This window comes from Lutra lutra, chromosome 1 (genome assembly GCF_902655055.1).
Source record: "Lutra lutra chromosome 1, mLutLut1.2, whole genome shotgun sequence".
NCBI lineage: Eukaryota > Metazoa > Chordata > Mammalia > Carnivora > Mustelidae > Lutra > Lutra lutra.
Window position 1 is genome coordinate 162,682,526 of NC_062278.1, and position 16,589 is coordinate 162,699,114.

At 45.6% G+C, this 16,589-nt stretch overlaps 1 protein-coding gene across 8 annotated transcripts in view; it reads right to left on the bottom strand.

The window, feature by feature from the left end:
• The window catches only part of SLC41A3 (solute carrier family 41 member 3), an 86,148-nt gene that overhangs the window by 9,958 nt on the left and 59,601 nt on the right, over positions 1 to 16,589 (bottom strand). For 7 of the 8 annotated variants that reach the window (XM_047742684.1, XM_047742634.1, XM_047742675.1 and 4 more), the window contains 4 exons: positions 8,957 to 9,101; positions 5,823 to 5,969; positions 2,752 to 2,896; positions 1,609 to 1,688 (listed from right to left, as the gene is read on the bottom strand). In XM_047742684.1, the coding sequence (XP_047598640.1) occupies positions 1,609 to 1,688; positions 2,752 to 2,896; positions 5,823 to 5,969; positions 8,957 to 9,101 (517 nt within the window). The remainder of the gene's footprint in view (positions 1 to 1,608; positions 1,689 to 2,751; positions 2,897 to 5,822; positions 5,970 to 8,956; positions 9,102 to 16,589) is intronic. The other variant, XM_047742691.1, reaches the window with a different exon arrangement.

The window sequence follows — 16,589 nt, forward strand, 5'->3', positions numbered from 1 at the left end:
ACAATTGATTGATTGACTGACTGACTGATTGATTTTATTATGTTCAGTTAGCCCCCACATAGTACATCACTAGTTTTTCATTTAGTGCTTAATGATTCAATAGTTGTGTAGCACTGGGTGTTATGCACATGATTTTGAAAAAAGGAAAAAACTTTAAAAAAATGTAACTCAAATTAATTGCCAGCTTTTCCTAAGAAGTCTGTTGAGGCAACTCCAGACCTCCAGTCTTGCCAGGGAGCAACTGGCTGGTGCTGAGCAGGCCCTGCTCACTCCACATCAGGAACATGCTCTGTAGTGTGGCTGTTCCGTCCCACTCCTTACTGCCCAGTTACTATCACACCTGCTGAACTCATTCAAACTGCATTCGTGGCCCCAGAGGCATCTGAGCTGGTGACATCCAAGGAAATATTTCCAAGTGTTAAACATCAGGACCTGACTTGGCCGCTGTAGTCCTCTAGGTGGCTGGCCCCTCGTGTGAGAGGCCAGCCCTGCCACAGTTGGGAGCAGACCTGCAGGGTGGCCCACTGACATGTAAGGAACAATCACCTGGGTTCCCATGAAAGTAGGGGGAGGGGGTTCCCAAGGGCCTCTGAAGCCTATTCCTTCCTTCCTTTCTACTTTCCTTCCTTCCTTCCTTTTAAAGATTTTGTTTATGTATTTGACAGAGAGAGAGAGAGATTAACAGCATAATCTGGGGGAGTGGCAGGTAGAGGGAGAAGCAGGCTCCTTACTAGGCAGGGAGCCTGATGTGGGACTCAATCCTGGAACCCCAGGTTCATTACCTGAGCTGAAGGCAGCTGCTTAACTGACTGAGCCACCCAGGTGCCCCTGAAGCCTGTTTCTACAGCCCCAGAACACCAGAGCCTGGGACCAAGTGAAGTGTGCAGTATGTTATCACATTTGGTTCCTCTCCTGACTGGTCAGTCTCATTTACAGATCCTTATCAGAAGATGTACACGAACCAAACTTTGGTTAAAAAAGGGGTCCTTTTATGCCCACGGGGTCTAAGCCTAAAAGGTTAATCAGTGAAGGGTCCGGTAAAAGACAATGGGGAGTGGAGGGGGTTCAGGCCAATGGAACAGCATAAGCCCTATCTCAGTGGCAGCTGATTCTCACCTCACCCAGAATGTAAATTCAATACTGTCACAGCCTTGCTTTTTAAGAAGACAGAAATCCAGATTTTTTATGTACAAATGTCTGAGTTTCAAATGTCATCAATGAATCTAAGTTTTAAAAAAACCAAACCATGAGAAGCCAACACCCCAGTTCTAAAGGCCACATTTCATCTGCATGTTCCAGTGAATCCTGGCTTAGACACTGTGTGCCTTCAACAGGTGGGATTTAGCTCTGGGGGAAGGTTCAAGTCTCCGTGGTGACTGTGAGGAAAAGGATGTGAGCTGGTGGAGCAGTGGGCAGGACTTTCTCCCCAAGGTTCTCCTTCCACCTGAGACAAACCAGCCCAGCAGCCGCTGCCCAGCAGAAGAATGGCCATGGCTCTGAGGGCCTGGGGCCGGATCTCTGAAGTCACTGTTGTCTAGATCCCACTGACCCAGCTCTGGGGGCCAGTGCAGCCCAGAGGGCCCGGGTTATGGTGCTGCCCATACCTACCACATATGATAGGAGTAAATATGGCCATGCCTTGGTACTGCTGTTTAGAAACAGTTTTGTTCAAGATGAGCCCTCCGAAACTGGGGAGAAAGTAGAGGCCAAATGGTTAGTTTACTTTTGTAGGTGACACTCATGCCCCTGTGTACAGGTAGGTGTAGTTACCTGGCACACCTCTATACAAAATATCTCATCACCCGGCCCTCCCACTTTCCAGAAGACCCATCAGATAATGTCAGCCTACTAAAAACAAATGTCAAACTCCTCTTCAAAGCCACTTAGCTGGCTGGGCTCTGCCATGTGACTGCTCCTGAACTGTAACTGTAATGGTATTTTCCCGAGCAGAAAATGGAACCTGCATGAGTATCATCCCATACTGCTTGTTCTTGGAGATGCCACAACAATATCTCACTCTCACCAGCCCCAATAGTTTAGCAAAGGCTGTCCTGCCCCCCTACAGCCATGGAAAAGTTAGATCGGTTTAAGGAGCCCAGGACCTTCCTGGAAGCAAAGACACCTAGACCATAATGGCCTCTCCCTGAGATTCAAAGTTAGGAAAGCACCTCAGAAAAGACTGGGGTGGTCCCTATCCAGGCCTGCTAACAGAAAGGGCTCTGGAGGATCCGGTTTCCAGGGTGGAAGACCTGAGATGAGCTAAGGGGCTTGAGGCTACTAGTCTCTCAGCCTTCCAGGTCCCACCAGCAGCCATGCTGTAGAAATGGTGTTCACAGAGCCAGGTACAGGGCTCCCTGCAGCATACGCAGGGGTCCAGGCCAGTGAGACCTCTGGCAGCATAGGAGGGGGAGAGCCAGTGTCCTGCAATGCCATGAGGGGACAGGGAACTGAGGCACTCCTGCGCTCATTTGATGTTCCCAAGTTCGGCTCTTCCTGGCTCTCTGGTGCTCCCGCAATTGTAAATAGGGCTGCCTCTCAGAATAAGTAAGCCCTAAGGTTCCTAATGAGAGGGAAAGAGATGAAGAAGAAAGGCATGACTCAACCAGCACCAGGACTTAGTAGGGGAGCCCACAGAAACCATGAGTGCCCCCTCACTCCAGAGGCACCATGGGTCTTAGGTAATCTCCCTGTCTCAGAGGCTGGGGCGGCCTGGGAAGTTAGAAGCTGGTGGCAGCCCTCGCTCATGCTCACCTGCTAATGACCATCGCTAGGATGATTGGGAACCACCCGAACTTCAGGATCTTCATGATGGGTGGGCTCTGCCTGGCAATGAGGACCCACACGGGGATCAGGGCCGTGAAGCCAATACACACCAGTGGTGTCAGATATCGATTGTCTGTGGGGAGAGAGACAGGATGCGTGCCAGGGCACATGAGCATGGCCTCCTGGGCCATGGCCTGGGTCCCAAAGATGAAAGGTGGGCTGAGCACTAAGGGCACTAGAAGACAGTTCTGTCCCCAGCAGCTTACGGTGGACCAACCTAAGATACCTCTCAGTAATTTGTACCATCTAATGAAGCAACTTGAAAAGCTCCTCTTTGTCCTCAATTTCTGACAGAGTCCCCTTCACTTCTCTTTTTCACTATTTTCCTGACATAAGAACCCTCTTCCAGTTCCTCCCATCCCAACCTAATTATTAGTATTAATGGTGGCATTTACAGGATTGTGACCATGGGCCAGCACTGCTCTCAGCACTTCCCAAGCACAAACTCACTTCATGTTCTCAACTACCCCTCAGATAGGTATAGGAGAGACTACAGTGTGAAGAGACGGCCCTCCAGGACTCAAGCCAGTATGCAGAAATCAGGGTAAAGCCAGAGTTAATTAATGATGCCCATCCTGCTCCTGGCTGAGGCCAGTCCAAGGTGACCTCCTCAGCATCCATGCATCTCAGAGCCCAGAACATGGTCAGCTTTGCAGCCACTCATGCCCCTGTGTCATTTTTTTTTCTTTTTTTAAAGATTTTATTTATTTATTTGACAGGCAGAGATCACAAGTTGGCAGAGAGAGAGAAGGGGAAGCAGGCTCCCTGCTGAGCAGAGAGTCTGATGCGGGGCTCAGTCCCAGGACCCTGAGATCATGACCTGAACTGAAGGCAGAGGCTCAACCCACTGAGCCACCCAGGCACCCCCCTATGTCATTTTCTTGAGCTGGCATGAGCTATGAATACAGACCTGGGTCTGGGACACCTGACTGTACCTGGGGCCAGGCCAAGACCCAACACATATCATTGCCATTCCCACACACTCTCTTTCTACTTATAGTCTGCATGTCACCTTCCAAATGCACACAGAGTAAGACACAAGCTTTCTCTAGAACAGTCTTCTCACCCCCAGGCCCACATCCAAAAGGCAGGCTCAGGCTCAGGGTGGTGCATGCCCCTCTGCAGAGTGGGCCTCAGCACTCAGAGGTGTGCAGGTAGGTCTGTGCCCCATACTCCTTTCTCTGATCAGCATCATTAGAAGCATCTCCCTCTTGTCTTTCTCTGCACTAAGAAATTACAGTTCATTCCTTTCCTGGAGCAATTGACTACAAGGAAGGGCAGGCCACATCCACGGTGGGCTACAGACCAAGTGCTTTATGGCAGAAGTGGCCAGCCTCTTCACCATCCCAGGAGATGATAGACAGACCCAACAGGCTCTAAGCAAATCTCAAAGGCTCTGGGAGGCAGCAGTCTACAGGAGCATTACTTGCAGGATACTTTTGCAGTCCAATTTTTCTAGAATGACTTGGGACCTGGCAGAGGTTCCACCTCATATTTTCCCACCACCATGATGAATACATCCCTCTGCATATGGCTTGTCTTCCCAACTACACTGACAGGTGACATGGTCAACAGCTCACTCCTTATCAGTGAAGATTTGTCTGATATATCCCAGGCCCAATGAACCCCCCAAGCACACCCAAGGTATCTTCACAGTCTAATTTGAAAGATGTACAGACTAACACTATTCAACAGCTTAGTAGGTCATGTGTTGAAAACATGCAGTATTTCAGTAGGGGTACAGCAGGGTGGAGAGGAAGGGTCTAGGGATACCTATGACTTGCATTTGTTTTACAATTAAAACTCGATTAATCAACCCATACACAAATCTTGTTTTAAATTCAGTTTTGTTTAAAAAGAAAATTAGGTCATCTTATTATTAGATCTTGATTGCCACTAACAGGAACCTTGAGAATCTCCCAACCATTAAATATCAGTGGCAAGCATATCCCGGGGTGGCAAGGAGCCAGGCCCAGAGCGGATAGGGAAAGGTTCCCAGTGCCTGAATACTGTACATGGCAGGTACCTGGTCAGTATGCTTAAGACGCTGGCATGAAGAGGCTGGATGATCTCTCATGGTCCTGGGTTCATGTTCCCACAGGGCAATGCAAAGCCAGGGCTTCACTGCAGCTGTGCCTTTCTCCAGGCATTTCCTCCAATGGAGTGACACTACATACTTTACTGCTCCCCACTGTCCTCTTCACCATCCGCTCCACTCACTGATGCCCCTCTCCCCCCCAGCACTCAGGGTAGTGACCATGCTCAGAATCCACACTTACTAGATCCAAACAATTGTGGGTGGTCAGCTGAGGGGGAAAGTAACAACTGTGAGGCTCAGAGGGGAGTGGCCAGCTGTGGAAAGCTGGAAGTTGAGAACCATCTGGCAAGGGGGATGCTGCCCATCAACACGGCCCAGGACGTGAGGAAACCTTGGTGCTCCCAGAGAAGACCTGGGGAGACTCCTGGTGGACGGAGGTCCTCTGGCCATGAAGGTTTGTCATACAGGATATGTAAATCCCTCCCTTGGAGGCTGGCCAGGACACTGGGCCACCCTCTGAGGAGCCTGGGGCTTCTCCTGCCTCACATCTATAGAAAGAGCCTATGCTGTGTCTGCTTCACTGCCCAAAGTTGTGGCATTCCTCTTTGGGAGTTGCTTCCCAGGTGGTCTGAATGCGTCCAATGTGAACTGCCTTTCCATGGAGCTCTGTTAGCCTCCAGCCCTCCCTGGTCTCCTTGTGCACCCCTGTCCTAAGGGGGAGACTGACAATGTACCTGTTGACCTGAGTGGTTGGGAGAGCTTCAGGTACCTGCTGGAGAACACCTCAAAGTTGCTGAATGACCTCAGGCTTTGCCTCTGGAAAAGTGGGATTTCTCATCCCATGACAGACCCCATGGGTTCCCTTCTGTGTGAAGGGTGCCTGATCTGAATGGTGCAAGCTGGGTGCGAATATCAGACCCAGCCTTGATCGTGGGCCCCTCCTCCCTGGGGCACCCCCTACCTTTGTGTTTATAGAAGAAGCTGCTGACAAAAGCCAGAATGGACAATGTGATGAGATCTCCCAGGCTGGCAGCAATAGGCGTGGCAATGTTGTCTGGGTTGAGGCCGAGCTTCCGAGCACCAATCACTATACAGACCATCAGCATTCCTGTGGAGAGGAGACAGAGGACACTCAAAGCACAGGATGAGAAGGTTGCAGGGAGGCTGCTCAGTAACTCAGTTCTATTCACACAGACCTAGCCTGAAGCCAGGCTGCCCTGATACTCAGTTTCACTGCTGTGCTGGAGGCTGAGAAGGCTACAGATTTGGGGTGGGGGGTGGACCCTGTGACATGCAAGTGTGATATCAAGGAGCAGTCTGAAAGCTTTGCTGATACACTCAAATCCATGAGGGAGAAAACATGGAGATGATTCCTGGGCTCCCAAACCACCTGGAGCTACAGACATGAAGCTCACAGCACCTCACTTCAGGGAAGATGATTCCAAAACCACTCTGAACAATGGAGCCCCAGGGGCAGAGCACATCCTCTTGTGTCCATTGCAGTCCCTGGGGAAACAGGTGCCTTAGTGCAACTGGTCATGTGAGGGGTTTGTTAGGGGCAAGGGCTGGGAGGGGGAGTTGGGGAGATGGGGGTGCCAGGAGAGCCACAGGATGTGGTTGGGGTCACCCAGGGTGGGAGAAGGGGAGGAAGAGAAGGGGAAGCAGGTACAGACTGCACTATAGTACTGTCAGCAGGGCCACATCTCTGGGGAACAGGTCCAGCTCAGGAGAACAGCAGGGCCACCACTGGGTGCAGGCAGCAGGTGGCCTCCGCCAGTGGGGCTGGGGGTGGAGTTTCAGGTGCCGCACTGGTGACCTCCCCCGGGCCTCCTTTCCATCCTGACCCCGTGTTCTGAGGCGATGGTCATAGGTCATCTTCTAGTCTTCAGCCACTGACTAGGACTTAATCCAACAGCGTTCCATGTGGGTCTTTAAGAAGACACTTTGTATCTTGGCTATTGGTGTTTTAACATTATACCCAGTATTCTGTAACTCTAAATAAAATTATTCTTATCACCTCCATGCCATAATAGCATAGCCATAACTGGCCATAGTTTGTGCCGTTTCATGACCAGGTCACAGCTACTTTCTCTCCTTTGGAAGGTCACTTCTAAGTGAAGCTGAGTTGCGTAGCTGGCGGCATGGCAGCAATCCCCCAGGGACCACACAAGACACCACCGGTTTGAGAGCACTTACTAAAATCTACCACCATTACCCACTGGCTCTACAGCGGAGTCATGCAGGGGTCATATGATGAGCCACCAGCAATGTTTCTGAACTTCTACACCTCTCTGGACAACCCAGCTATGTCCATGCTGCTGAGCTCCACACCCTCTCTGAGCCTCAGTTTCCTCATCTATAAAATGGGGAGCTAGGAATGGCATTCTCTATATGGCCTCACAGAACAGGACTGGCCTTCTGGATCATCTGACTGTGTGGTTTTCAGAGGAGACTTCATGTCAAGGATCTCCAGGGCTCTAACTCTCCAGAGGGTGTGGCATACTCATCCTGCGCTTCCCTTGGCCAGACTGGAACAGGTACCTGGACAGGAGCACACATCCTACCCAGGGAAGCACAGTTTGTGAATCTGCTCTTGGGTTTCTGCACTTTTACCCTCCCTCCTGATTATATACTAGCACAGGAAGGAAGGAAAACCAACAAATAGCCTGCCAGGTCATCTTACAGAATGCTGAGCTCAAAGGGGTTTTCTGAGCAGTCAGATGGGGACAGAAGTGTAAATGCAAATCCAATTCATAGTTTTCACTTATTCCTTCTATACTTGCAAATGGTTTGCAAGAGATACTCAGACACGCAGTCCAGAAGAGAACCAGAATAAAGCCCATTCATTCAGCAAACATTTAGGAGCTGGTAATATGCCTATTTTAGGTAATGAAAATAACCATCAGGCTCTGTACTCACACAGTAAATGCTTGTCAGGCGGAGGACTGGACAGTGCACAAACAAGTGAACCAGCATGTGAAGTAAATAAACAGGACATGAAAAGAAAGCATGATTACAAACAGGGGGCAGACCTAGAGAGCTGAACAGAAAGGGCTCAGAAAAGAGACACTTGGCACTTTGCTGAAATTCTACGTGCTCATGCATGGGTGTCTCACTCTGCACCAGAACACCAACATCACAAAACAGTGCAGTAACTCGCCAGAGCATCCCAGCACTGCAACAGTGCCCAGAGCACAACAGATGCCCAGTAAGTAACAAGTCATGAGTGAACGGGTGACATTCTACAGTAACAGCGGCTACTGACATGCGTGAGCTCCCTGAAGACGGGGTATATCTGGCAGCGCTCATGTCTTCCTGCCTTCTACAGGCACGTAGGAAGCACCTGGTGTATGGCAGGCAGTGTGGTGATAGGAACAGAATTGGAGAAGCAGGGCCCCTCTATAAGGAGATGACATTTTAGCTAGGAGATGAGACAGAAAATGAATGAAGAAAGTGGCTAATTACAGATTTTCACAAGTGCTCTATAAGGAAAACAGACGCATGGTGCAGAGGAGCATGGTGGCAGCTGGGGAGAAAGGGGGAGGGCAGAACCTGTGCAAAGGCCATCTGAAAAGACCTCTCCGCAGAGATGAAATTGAAGTTAAAACCTGAGCCTTGCTCCCGACCATGATTGAAGGCTCCAGAACCCACCACAAGTCCAAATGTAAGCTGTGCTCAAGAAATGTTTGAAGACCGACTGAATGAATAAGTGAATGAAGGGATGAAGGAATGAAGTGAGGAGGGGATGGATGGATGGATGGATGGATGGATGGATGGATGGATGGAGAGATGAATGTGTCTACTGAGCAAAGGCCAGTTCTTTAAACAGAGGGAAGAAAAGTGGAGTCAGCAGCTCGCTCTGGCACACACACCCTGCCTGGAAAGGGACTCATCCTCCCTGCCCACCTTCAAGGTGCATCAGTAACCCAACAGGCTGTCCCCCAGCCCCTGGCAGGTATGTGAGGCTCCATCATTAGTGCTTCCATTTTTCATTCTCAAGAAATTGAAACACAAAGAGGTGAGAGCAGAGCACTTAGGAATGGGGGCGGAGAGAGCCAGGAGGAGGTGGTCGCTGGGGTGGGGGGATCGGCTGACCTAGAGCAAAGGCGGCAAGGAAGGCAGTGATGATGCTGCTGGCACACAGCAACTCCACCTTTGCAAAGTCTAACTCCTCCTTAGATACAGCGCCCAGCAGCAGGGCAGCCACAGCAGCCAGGAGACCCACAACGGTAGCCTGCACCTGTCAGGGCAGAAATCAGAAATGTGAGGAAACATGCCTCTGACCACCATCACTCCTCCCTGCCTTTCACTCTGCCTCCTCTCTGACCATGAGAGTCATTATGGCATTCACCTCTACCTCTCCTCCCTTACCCCAGAATCTTCCAATGGCCCCTCCAACCTGGAATAAACAAAGACTAACACCTTTCTTCAATCCAATTCCTTGGAAAACTAGTTTTCCTGTTCTGCAACTAGTTCAATGTCACTTGCTTCAAGAGATCATCTTCTACTCAGCCTTTGGCCAAGGGCAACCAGTCTCTTGCTTGGGGCTCCTCTCACAGCTCTAGGCAGAAGTGCTCTGTGGCTGCACCAACTTGCATTCCCACCAACAGTGTAAGAGGGTTCCCCTTTCTCCACATCCCCTCCAACACATGTTGTTTCCTGTCTTGCTAATTTTGGCTATTCTAACTGGTATAAGGTGATATCTCAATGTGGTTTTAATTTGAATCTCCCTGATGGCTAGTGATGATGAACATTTTTTCATGTGTCTGCAATTATCATATGGTTTCACTTATTTGTGGAGCATAACAAATAGCATGGAGGACATGGGGAGTTAGGAGAAGGGAGTTGGGAGAAATTGGAAGGGGAGGTGAACAATGAGAGACTATGGACTCTGAAAAACAATCTGAAGGGTTTGAAGAGGTGGTGGGGGTGGGAGGTTGGGGGAACCAGGTGGTGGGTATTAGAGAGGGCACGGATTGCATGGAGCACTGGGTGTGGTACAAAAACAATGAATACTGCTATGCTGAAAATAAATTTAAAAAAATGATTAAAAAAAAAAAAAGAAGTGCTCTGTGGTCTCCAGCTACACAGACAACCAATCTCCCCTGCAATATGGAAACACTCCATGATCCACAGCTATACCTTGGAAGCCTCTATGCACACTTTCCATCTCTCTCCCTGCCTTCCTTCCTTGGCATTTGCTCTGCATGCTAGTACCCCCTTTCCCTACATTCTCCCCCAACCAAGCTGTGGTTCCCATTTCATCTCAGTGGGGACACATCTCTGCTGCTCACTCAGATTAGTACCATGAGGTTCCCTTGGTCTGAGTATCAATCCTGGCACCTGTTCTCAAGATAGTTGACCCTTCAATCCTATGCAGATGAAAACCTGTGTGTAACTTGAGACTTCCCCCAAAACTTAACTACTAATAGCCTACTGTTGACCAGAAGCCTTACCTATAAAGTCAAGTAACACATATTTTGTATGTTATGTGTACTACATATTGTATTCTTATAATAAAGTAAGCTAGAGAAAATAAAATTAAGAAAATCATAAGGAATTATACATTTACAGTACTGTATTTATTGAAACATATCTGTGTAGAAGCAGACATGCACAGTTCAAACCTGTGTTGTCCAAGGGTTAACTGTAACTCAAATGTTTTTTTTTAAATAATTTTTTCATTTTTTAAAAAATATTTATTTATTTGAGAGAGGGCGTGAGAATGGGAGAGAGAAAGAGCATGAGAGGGGAGAGGTCAGAGGGAGAAGCAGGCTCCATACCGAGCAGGTAGCCTGACATGGGACTCAATCCCAGGACTCCAGGATCATGACCTGAGCTGAAGGCAGTTGCTTAACCAACTGAGCCACCCAGGCGCCCTAATTCAAATGTCTTAATGGAAACATGTTGTGTTATTAAAGAAGGCTGAATAAACAGAGAACTGTGCCATATACACAGATGAAAAATGCTCCCCAAGTTAACCTATATAATTTCAACGAAAGTCCCAGGAAGCTTTTTCATGGTACTTGACAACTCATCTTAAGTTTCACAGAGATGAGTAGATGTGCAAAAATAGCCTAGACAGTTTGAGAAAAAAGATCAAGAGGGAGTTTTGGCACATTCATTATCAATTCATAGTTTTAAGGCTATAGTAATTAAAACATGGTGGTACTGGCAGAGAAACAGACAAACAGATCAGCAGGAAAGACTGGTATTCAGGAATAGTATCATGAATATATGACAATTTAATATCTAAAAATTTAATAATGATAAAGGTGGCATTTCAAATCAGTATGGAATGGGTGAATAAACAAGGAAAGAGAAAGTGGGTATCTATCTGGGGGAAAATTATATTCCTATTTTATACCATACAAACACATACACATAGACACACCACTAAACATAAAACCTCAAGTGTGAAATAGAAGAAAATATAGAATAATTATGTTTCAGATTTTGGACTAGAGAGGGACTCCCTTTGAAGATAAAACATGTAAAATCTATAAATAAAAATAGAGATAACTGTATATAAATCCAATTATGAGTTCTATGTGATACCAGAAATTCAAAGATGAAGAAGGAGCTAGAGAAAATATCTTCAGCATTTACAACTAATAATGCATTAGTGATCAAAATAATGAAGTCCATATTATGAATCAATGGCAACTTTGAATAACTCAACAGAAAAATGTACACAGAAAAGGAAATACAAATGGCTAAGAAACACACAAAACACACAAAAATGTGACCAACTTCCTGAATAATCAGGAAAACTTAAAATAAAATCCCAATTTAATAGTAGGTATCTTATTTCTTTGTAACTGACATTGATCTTCCTCTACTAAAAGGTCAGTGCCATCTCAGTTTCTACTGGAGTCCCTCAGCAGATGCTTAGCCACATTTGTGCTCATCCAATGAATGAATGAATCAATGCATGGATGGGATACACTATTTTTATCCATCAGACTAGGTAAAATTAAAATTTAAAAGGCTGATAACATAAAATACACACTGACAATATATATGAAAATGGTTCTCTTAAATATAGACATGGTAAAATTGGTACAGGAATTTGGGGGGAGGGGATTTGGTTACAATTTATCCATATACTTTATGATCTAGCATTTGCCCAGGAAAAATTTGCACATGTGAACAAAGAATAATGTAATAATGATAATGATGATTGGAGCTGATATTTACTGAGTGCTTACTATGTGCTATTCTCAATGATTTCCATTTATTAAGTCACTCTTGAAAGTATAAGTTACAGAATTATATGTACAGCACAATACTTTAATGCTTAAAATATAGAAATTTGGGTAAAGATGGCAGAGGAGTAGCAGACAGAGATGATATCAGGTCGCAGGAGTTCAGCTAGATAGTTATCAAACCATTCTGAACACCTATAAACCCAACAGGAAATTGAAGAGAAAAAGAGCAACAATTCTAGGGACAGAAAGGTAGGATGTGTGGAGAAGTGAATCCAAAGTGATTGGAAGAGAGACCGCTGGGGGAGAGGCCAGCTCCTGGCAAGTGATGGAGCAATGGAGCACGAAATCCAAACTTTTAGAAGTTTGCTCCACTAAGGGACTTTGCTCCAGAGGCTAAGTGAGGGTGGAGCCCTCACGGGGACAGTGTGGTCTCAGGTCCCATGGGGTCACAGAAAGACCAGAGGTGTCTGAGTATAGCAGAGCTTGCAGGTATCAGAGCAGGGAAGCCAACTACAAAGACAGAGCCGAGGAGTGTGCTCTCAGCTTGGGGTTACCTTAAACTGTGATCTGTGGCACAGTCAGACCACTGCTCTTTGAGCAGGGACCCACAAGTGGCAGATCCAGGGAGACCTAGATTCCTCCGCTGGAAGAGCAGCATGGCAGGAATCTGCTGGGTTTGAAGACTCCAAATGGGGCTGAGCGCAAAACATAGAAATGCTTGGTTACAGGCCAGGTGAGCACGGAGCTCCGCTGGAGACCAGGGAGATAGGAGGGATTGACTGTTGTTCTCTGATGGCGCACTGAGGAGTGCGAACCCAAACTCTCAGCTCCCTAGGCCGGAGATTGGGAGGCCACCATTTTCATTCCTGTCCTCCAGAGCTCCATGGAAAGCATTCAGGGAACAAAAGCTCCCAAGAACAAACCCAAGCAGATTACTTAGCCTGGCCCCTGGCAAGGGCGGTGCAATTCCACCTGAGGCAAAGACATTTGAGAATCACTACAACAGGACTCTCCCACAGAAGATCAGCAAGAACATCCATCCAAGACCAAGCTCACTGATCAAGGAGAACAGCAGAATTCCAGAGGAGGGGAAAGCAAAATATGGAATTCATGACTTTCTCCCCATGATTCCTTAGTCTTGAAAAGTTAATTAAACTTTTTAATTTTATATATTTCTTAGTCTAATTTAAAAAATTTTTCCTCTTTCCTCTTTTAAGGCTTTTAAACTAGTTTACCTTAAGGATACTTTTCTAAAAATATCTTAAAACTTCATTATCATAGTCATATTTTATCCTTCATTGTATCTAACTTTAAATTTTGTAGACATATAGTTTTTTCATCTAAAAAATGTTGGGATACAACTTCTTCTAATAGATCAAAATATACCATAAATCTAGCAGAGGGCTATGTTCTAGAATCCAGCCTGATCAACTTCTCTCCACTTTCATTTCCTTTCTTTTTCCAACAAACTTATCAATTCCTTTTTTAGAATTTTTTTATAATTTTCATCTTTACAGACATATTCCATCCCTTCATTGTGTTAACCCTTTTTTTAAAAAAAAAAAAAGATTTTATTTATTTATTTGACAGACAGAGATCACAAGTAGGCAGAGAGGCAGGCAGAGAGAGAGGAGGAATCAGGCTCTCTGCCGAGCAGAAAGCCCGATGCGGGGCTCGATTCCAGGACTCTGGGATCATGACCCGAGACGAAGGCAGAGGCTTTAACCCACTGAGCCACCCAGGCGCCCCATGTGTTAACCCTTTTAATTTTAACATTTTATTAAACCCATATATCCAAAAATATTTATTTTTTAAATTTTTATTTATTTTTTAAATTTCATTTCAGTAGTATAGAATTCATTGTTTATGCACCACACCCAGTGCTCTATGCAATATGTGCCCTCTATAATACCCACCACCAAGCTCCCCCAACCTCGTACACCCACCCTGCAAAAACCCTCAGAATATTTTTCAGAGTCCACAATCTCTCATGGTTCATCAGCCCCTCCAATTTCCCCCAACTCCCTTCTCCTCTCCAGCTCCCCATGTCCTCCGTGTTATTCCTTATGCTCCCCAAATAAGTGAAATCATATGGTAATTGACTCTCTCTGCTTGACTTATTTCATTCAGCATAATCTCTTCCAGTCCCATCCATCTTGATACAAAAGTTGGATATTCATCCTTTCCAATGGAGGCATAATACTAGATGGTATATATGGACCACATCTTCTTTATCCATTCATCCATTGAAGGGCATCTTGGTTCTTTCCACAGTTTGGTGACTGTGGCCATTGCTGCATGAATATTGGGCTCCAGATGGCCCTTCTTTTCACTACATCTGTATCTTTGGGGCAAATACCCAGTAGTGCAATTGCAGGGTCATAGGGAAGCTCTATTTTTCATTTCTAAAGGAATCTCACACTGTTTTCAAAGTGGCTGCACCAACTTGCATTCCCACCAACAGTGTAAGAGGGTTCCCCTTTCTCCACATCCTCTCCAACACATGTTGTTTCCTGTCTTGCTAATTTTGGCCATTCTAACTGGTGTCAGGTGGTATCTCAATGTGGTTTTAATTTGAATCTCCCTGATGGCTAGTGATGATGAACATTTTTTCGTGTGTCTGTTAGTCATCTGTATGTCTTTAGAGAAGTGTCTGTTCATGTCTTCTGCCCATTTTTTGACTTGATTCTCTGATTTTTGGGGTGCTGACTTTGAGAAGTTCTTTATAGATCCTACATATCAGCCCTTTGTCTGTATTGTCATTTGCGAATATCTTCTTCCATTCCATGGGTTGCCTCTTTGTTTTGTTGACTGTTTCCTTTGCTGTGCAGAAGCTTTTGATCTTGAAGGACTCCAAAAAGTTCATTTCCCTTTTGTTTTCTTTGCCTTTGGAGACATATCTTGAAAGAAGTTGCTGCGGCCGATGTTGAAGAGGTTACTGCCTATGTTCTCCTCTAGAATTCTGATGGATTCCTGCCTCACATTGAGGTCTTTTATCCATTTTGAGTTTATCTTTGTGTATGGTGTAAGAGAATGGTCGAGTTTCATCCTACATATAGGTGTCCAATTTTCCCAGCACCATTTATTGAAGAGACTGTTTTTTTCCCACTGTATATTTTTTCCTGCTTTGTTGAAGATGATTTGACCATGGAGTTGAGTGTGCATATCTGGGCTCTCTACTCTGTTCCACTGGTCTATGTGTCTGTTTTTGTTCCTGTACCGTGCTGTCTGGGTGACCACAGCTTTATAGTAAAGCTTGAAATGAGGCAACGTGATGCTGCCAGTTTTCTTTCCCTTTTTCAACATTTCCTGAGCCAATTGGAGTCTCTTCTGATCCATACAAATTTTAAGATTCTTTGCTCCAGCTCTTTGAAAAATGCCGGTGGAATTTTGATCGGAGTGACACTGAAAGTATAGATTGCTCTAAGCAGTATAGATATTTTAACAATATTTATTATTCCAATCCATGAGCAAGGAATGGTCTTCCATCTTTTTGTGTCTTCTTCAATTTATTTCAGGAGTGTTCTGTAGTTCCCTGAGTACAGATCATTTACCTCTTTGGTTAGGTTGATTCCCAAGTATCCTATGGTTCTTGGTGTTATAGATAATGGACTGATTCTCTTGTTTGCCTTTCTATATTTTCATTGTTATGTACTAGAAAGCCACTGATTTCTGTATATTGATTTTGTGTCCTGCCACATTACTGAATTGCTATATGAGTTCTCGTAGTTTGGGGTGGAGTCTTTTGGATTTTCTATATAAAGTATCATGTCATCTGCGAAGAGAGAGAGTTTGACTACTTCATTGCCGATTTGGATACCTTTTATTTCTCTTTGTTGTCTGATTGCTATTGCTACGACTTCTAATACTATATTGAACAAGAGTGGTGAGAGTGGGCATCCTTGTTGTAGGCTGTCAGCTTTTCCCCATTGAAGATGATATTTGCTGAGGGTTTTTCATAGATAGATTTTACGAAGTTGAGGAATGTTCCCTCTATCCCTATACTTTGAAGCGCTTTAATCAGGAACGGATGCTGGATTTTGTCAAATGCTTTTTCTGCATCAATTAAGAGGACCATGTGGTTCTTCTCTCTTCTCTTATAGATTTGTTCTATCATATGGATTGATTTGCGAATTTTGAACCAACCTTGCAACCCACAGATAAATCCCACCTGGTCATGGTAGATAATCTTTTTACTATACTGTTGGATCCTATTAGCAAGGATCTTGGTGAGAATCTTAGTATCCATACTCATCAGGGATATGGTCTGAAATTCTCCCTTTTGGTGGGGTCTTTGTCTGGTTTGGGGATCAGGGTAATGTTGGCCTCATAAAAACAGTCTGAAAGTTTGCCTTGTGCTTCAATTTTTTGAGACAGCTTCAGGAGAACAGGGATTATTTCTTCTTTGAAAATTTCTTAGAATTCCCCAGGGAATCATCAGGTCCTGGGCTCTTGTTTTTTGGGAGGATTTTGATCACTGCTTCAATCTAGTTACTAGGTATTTGTCTATTCAGGTT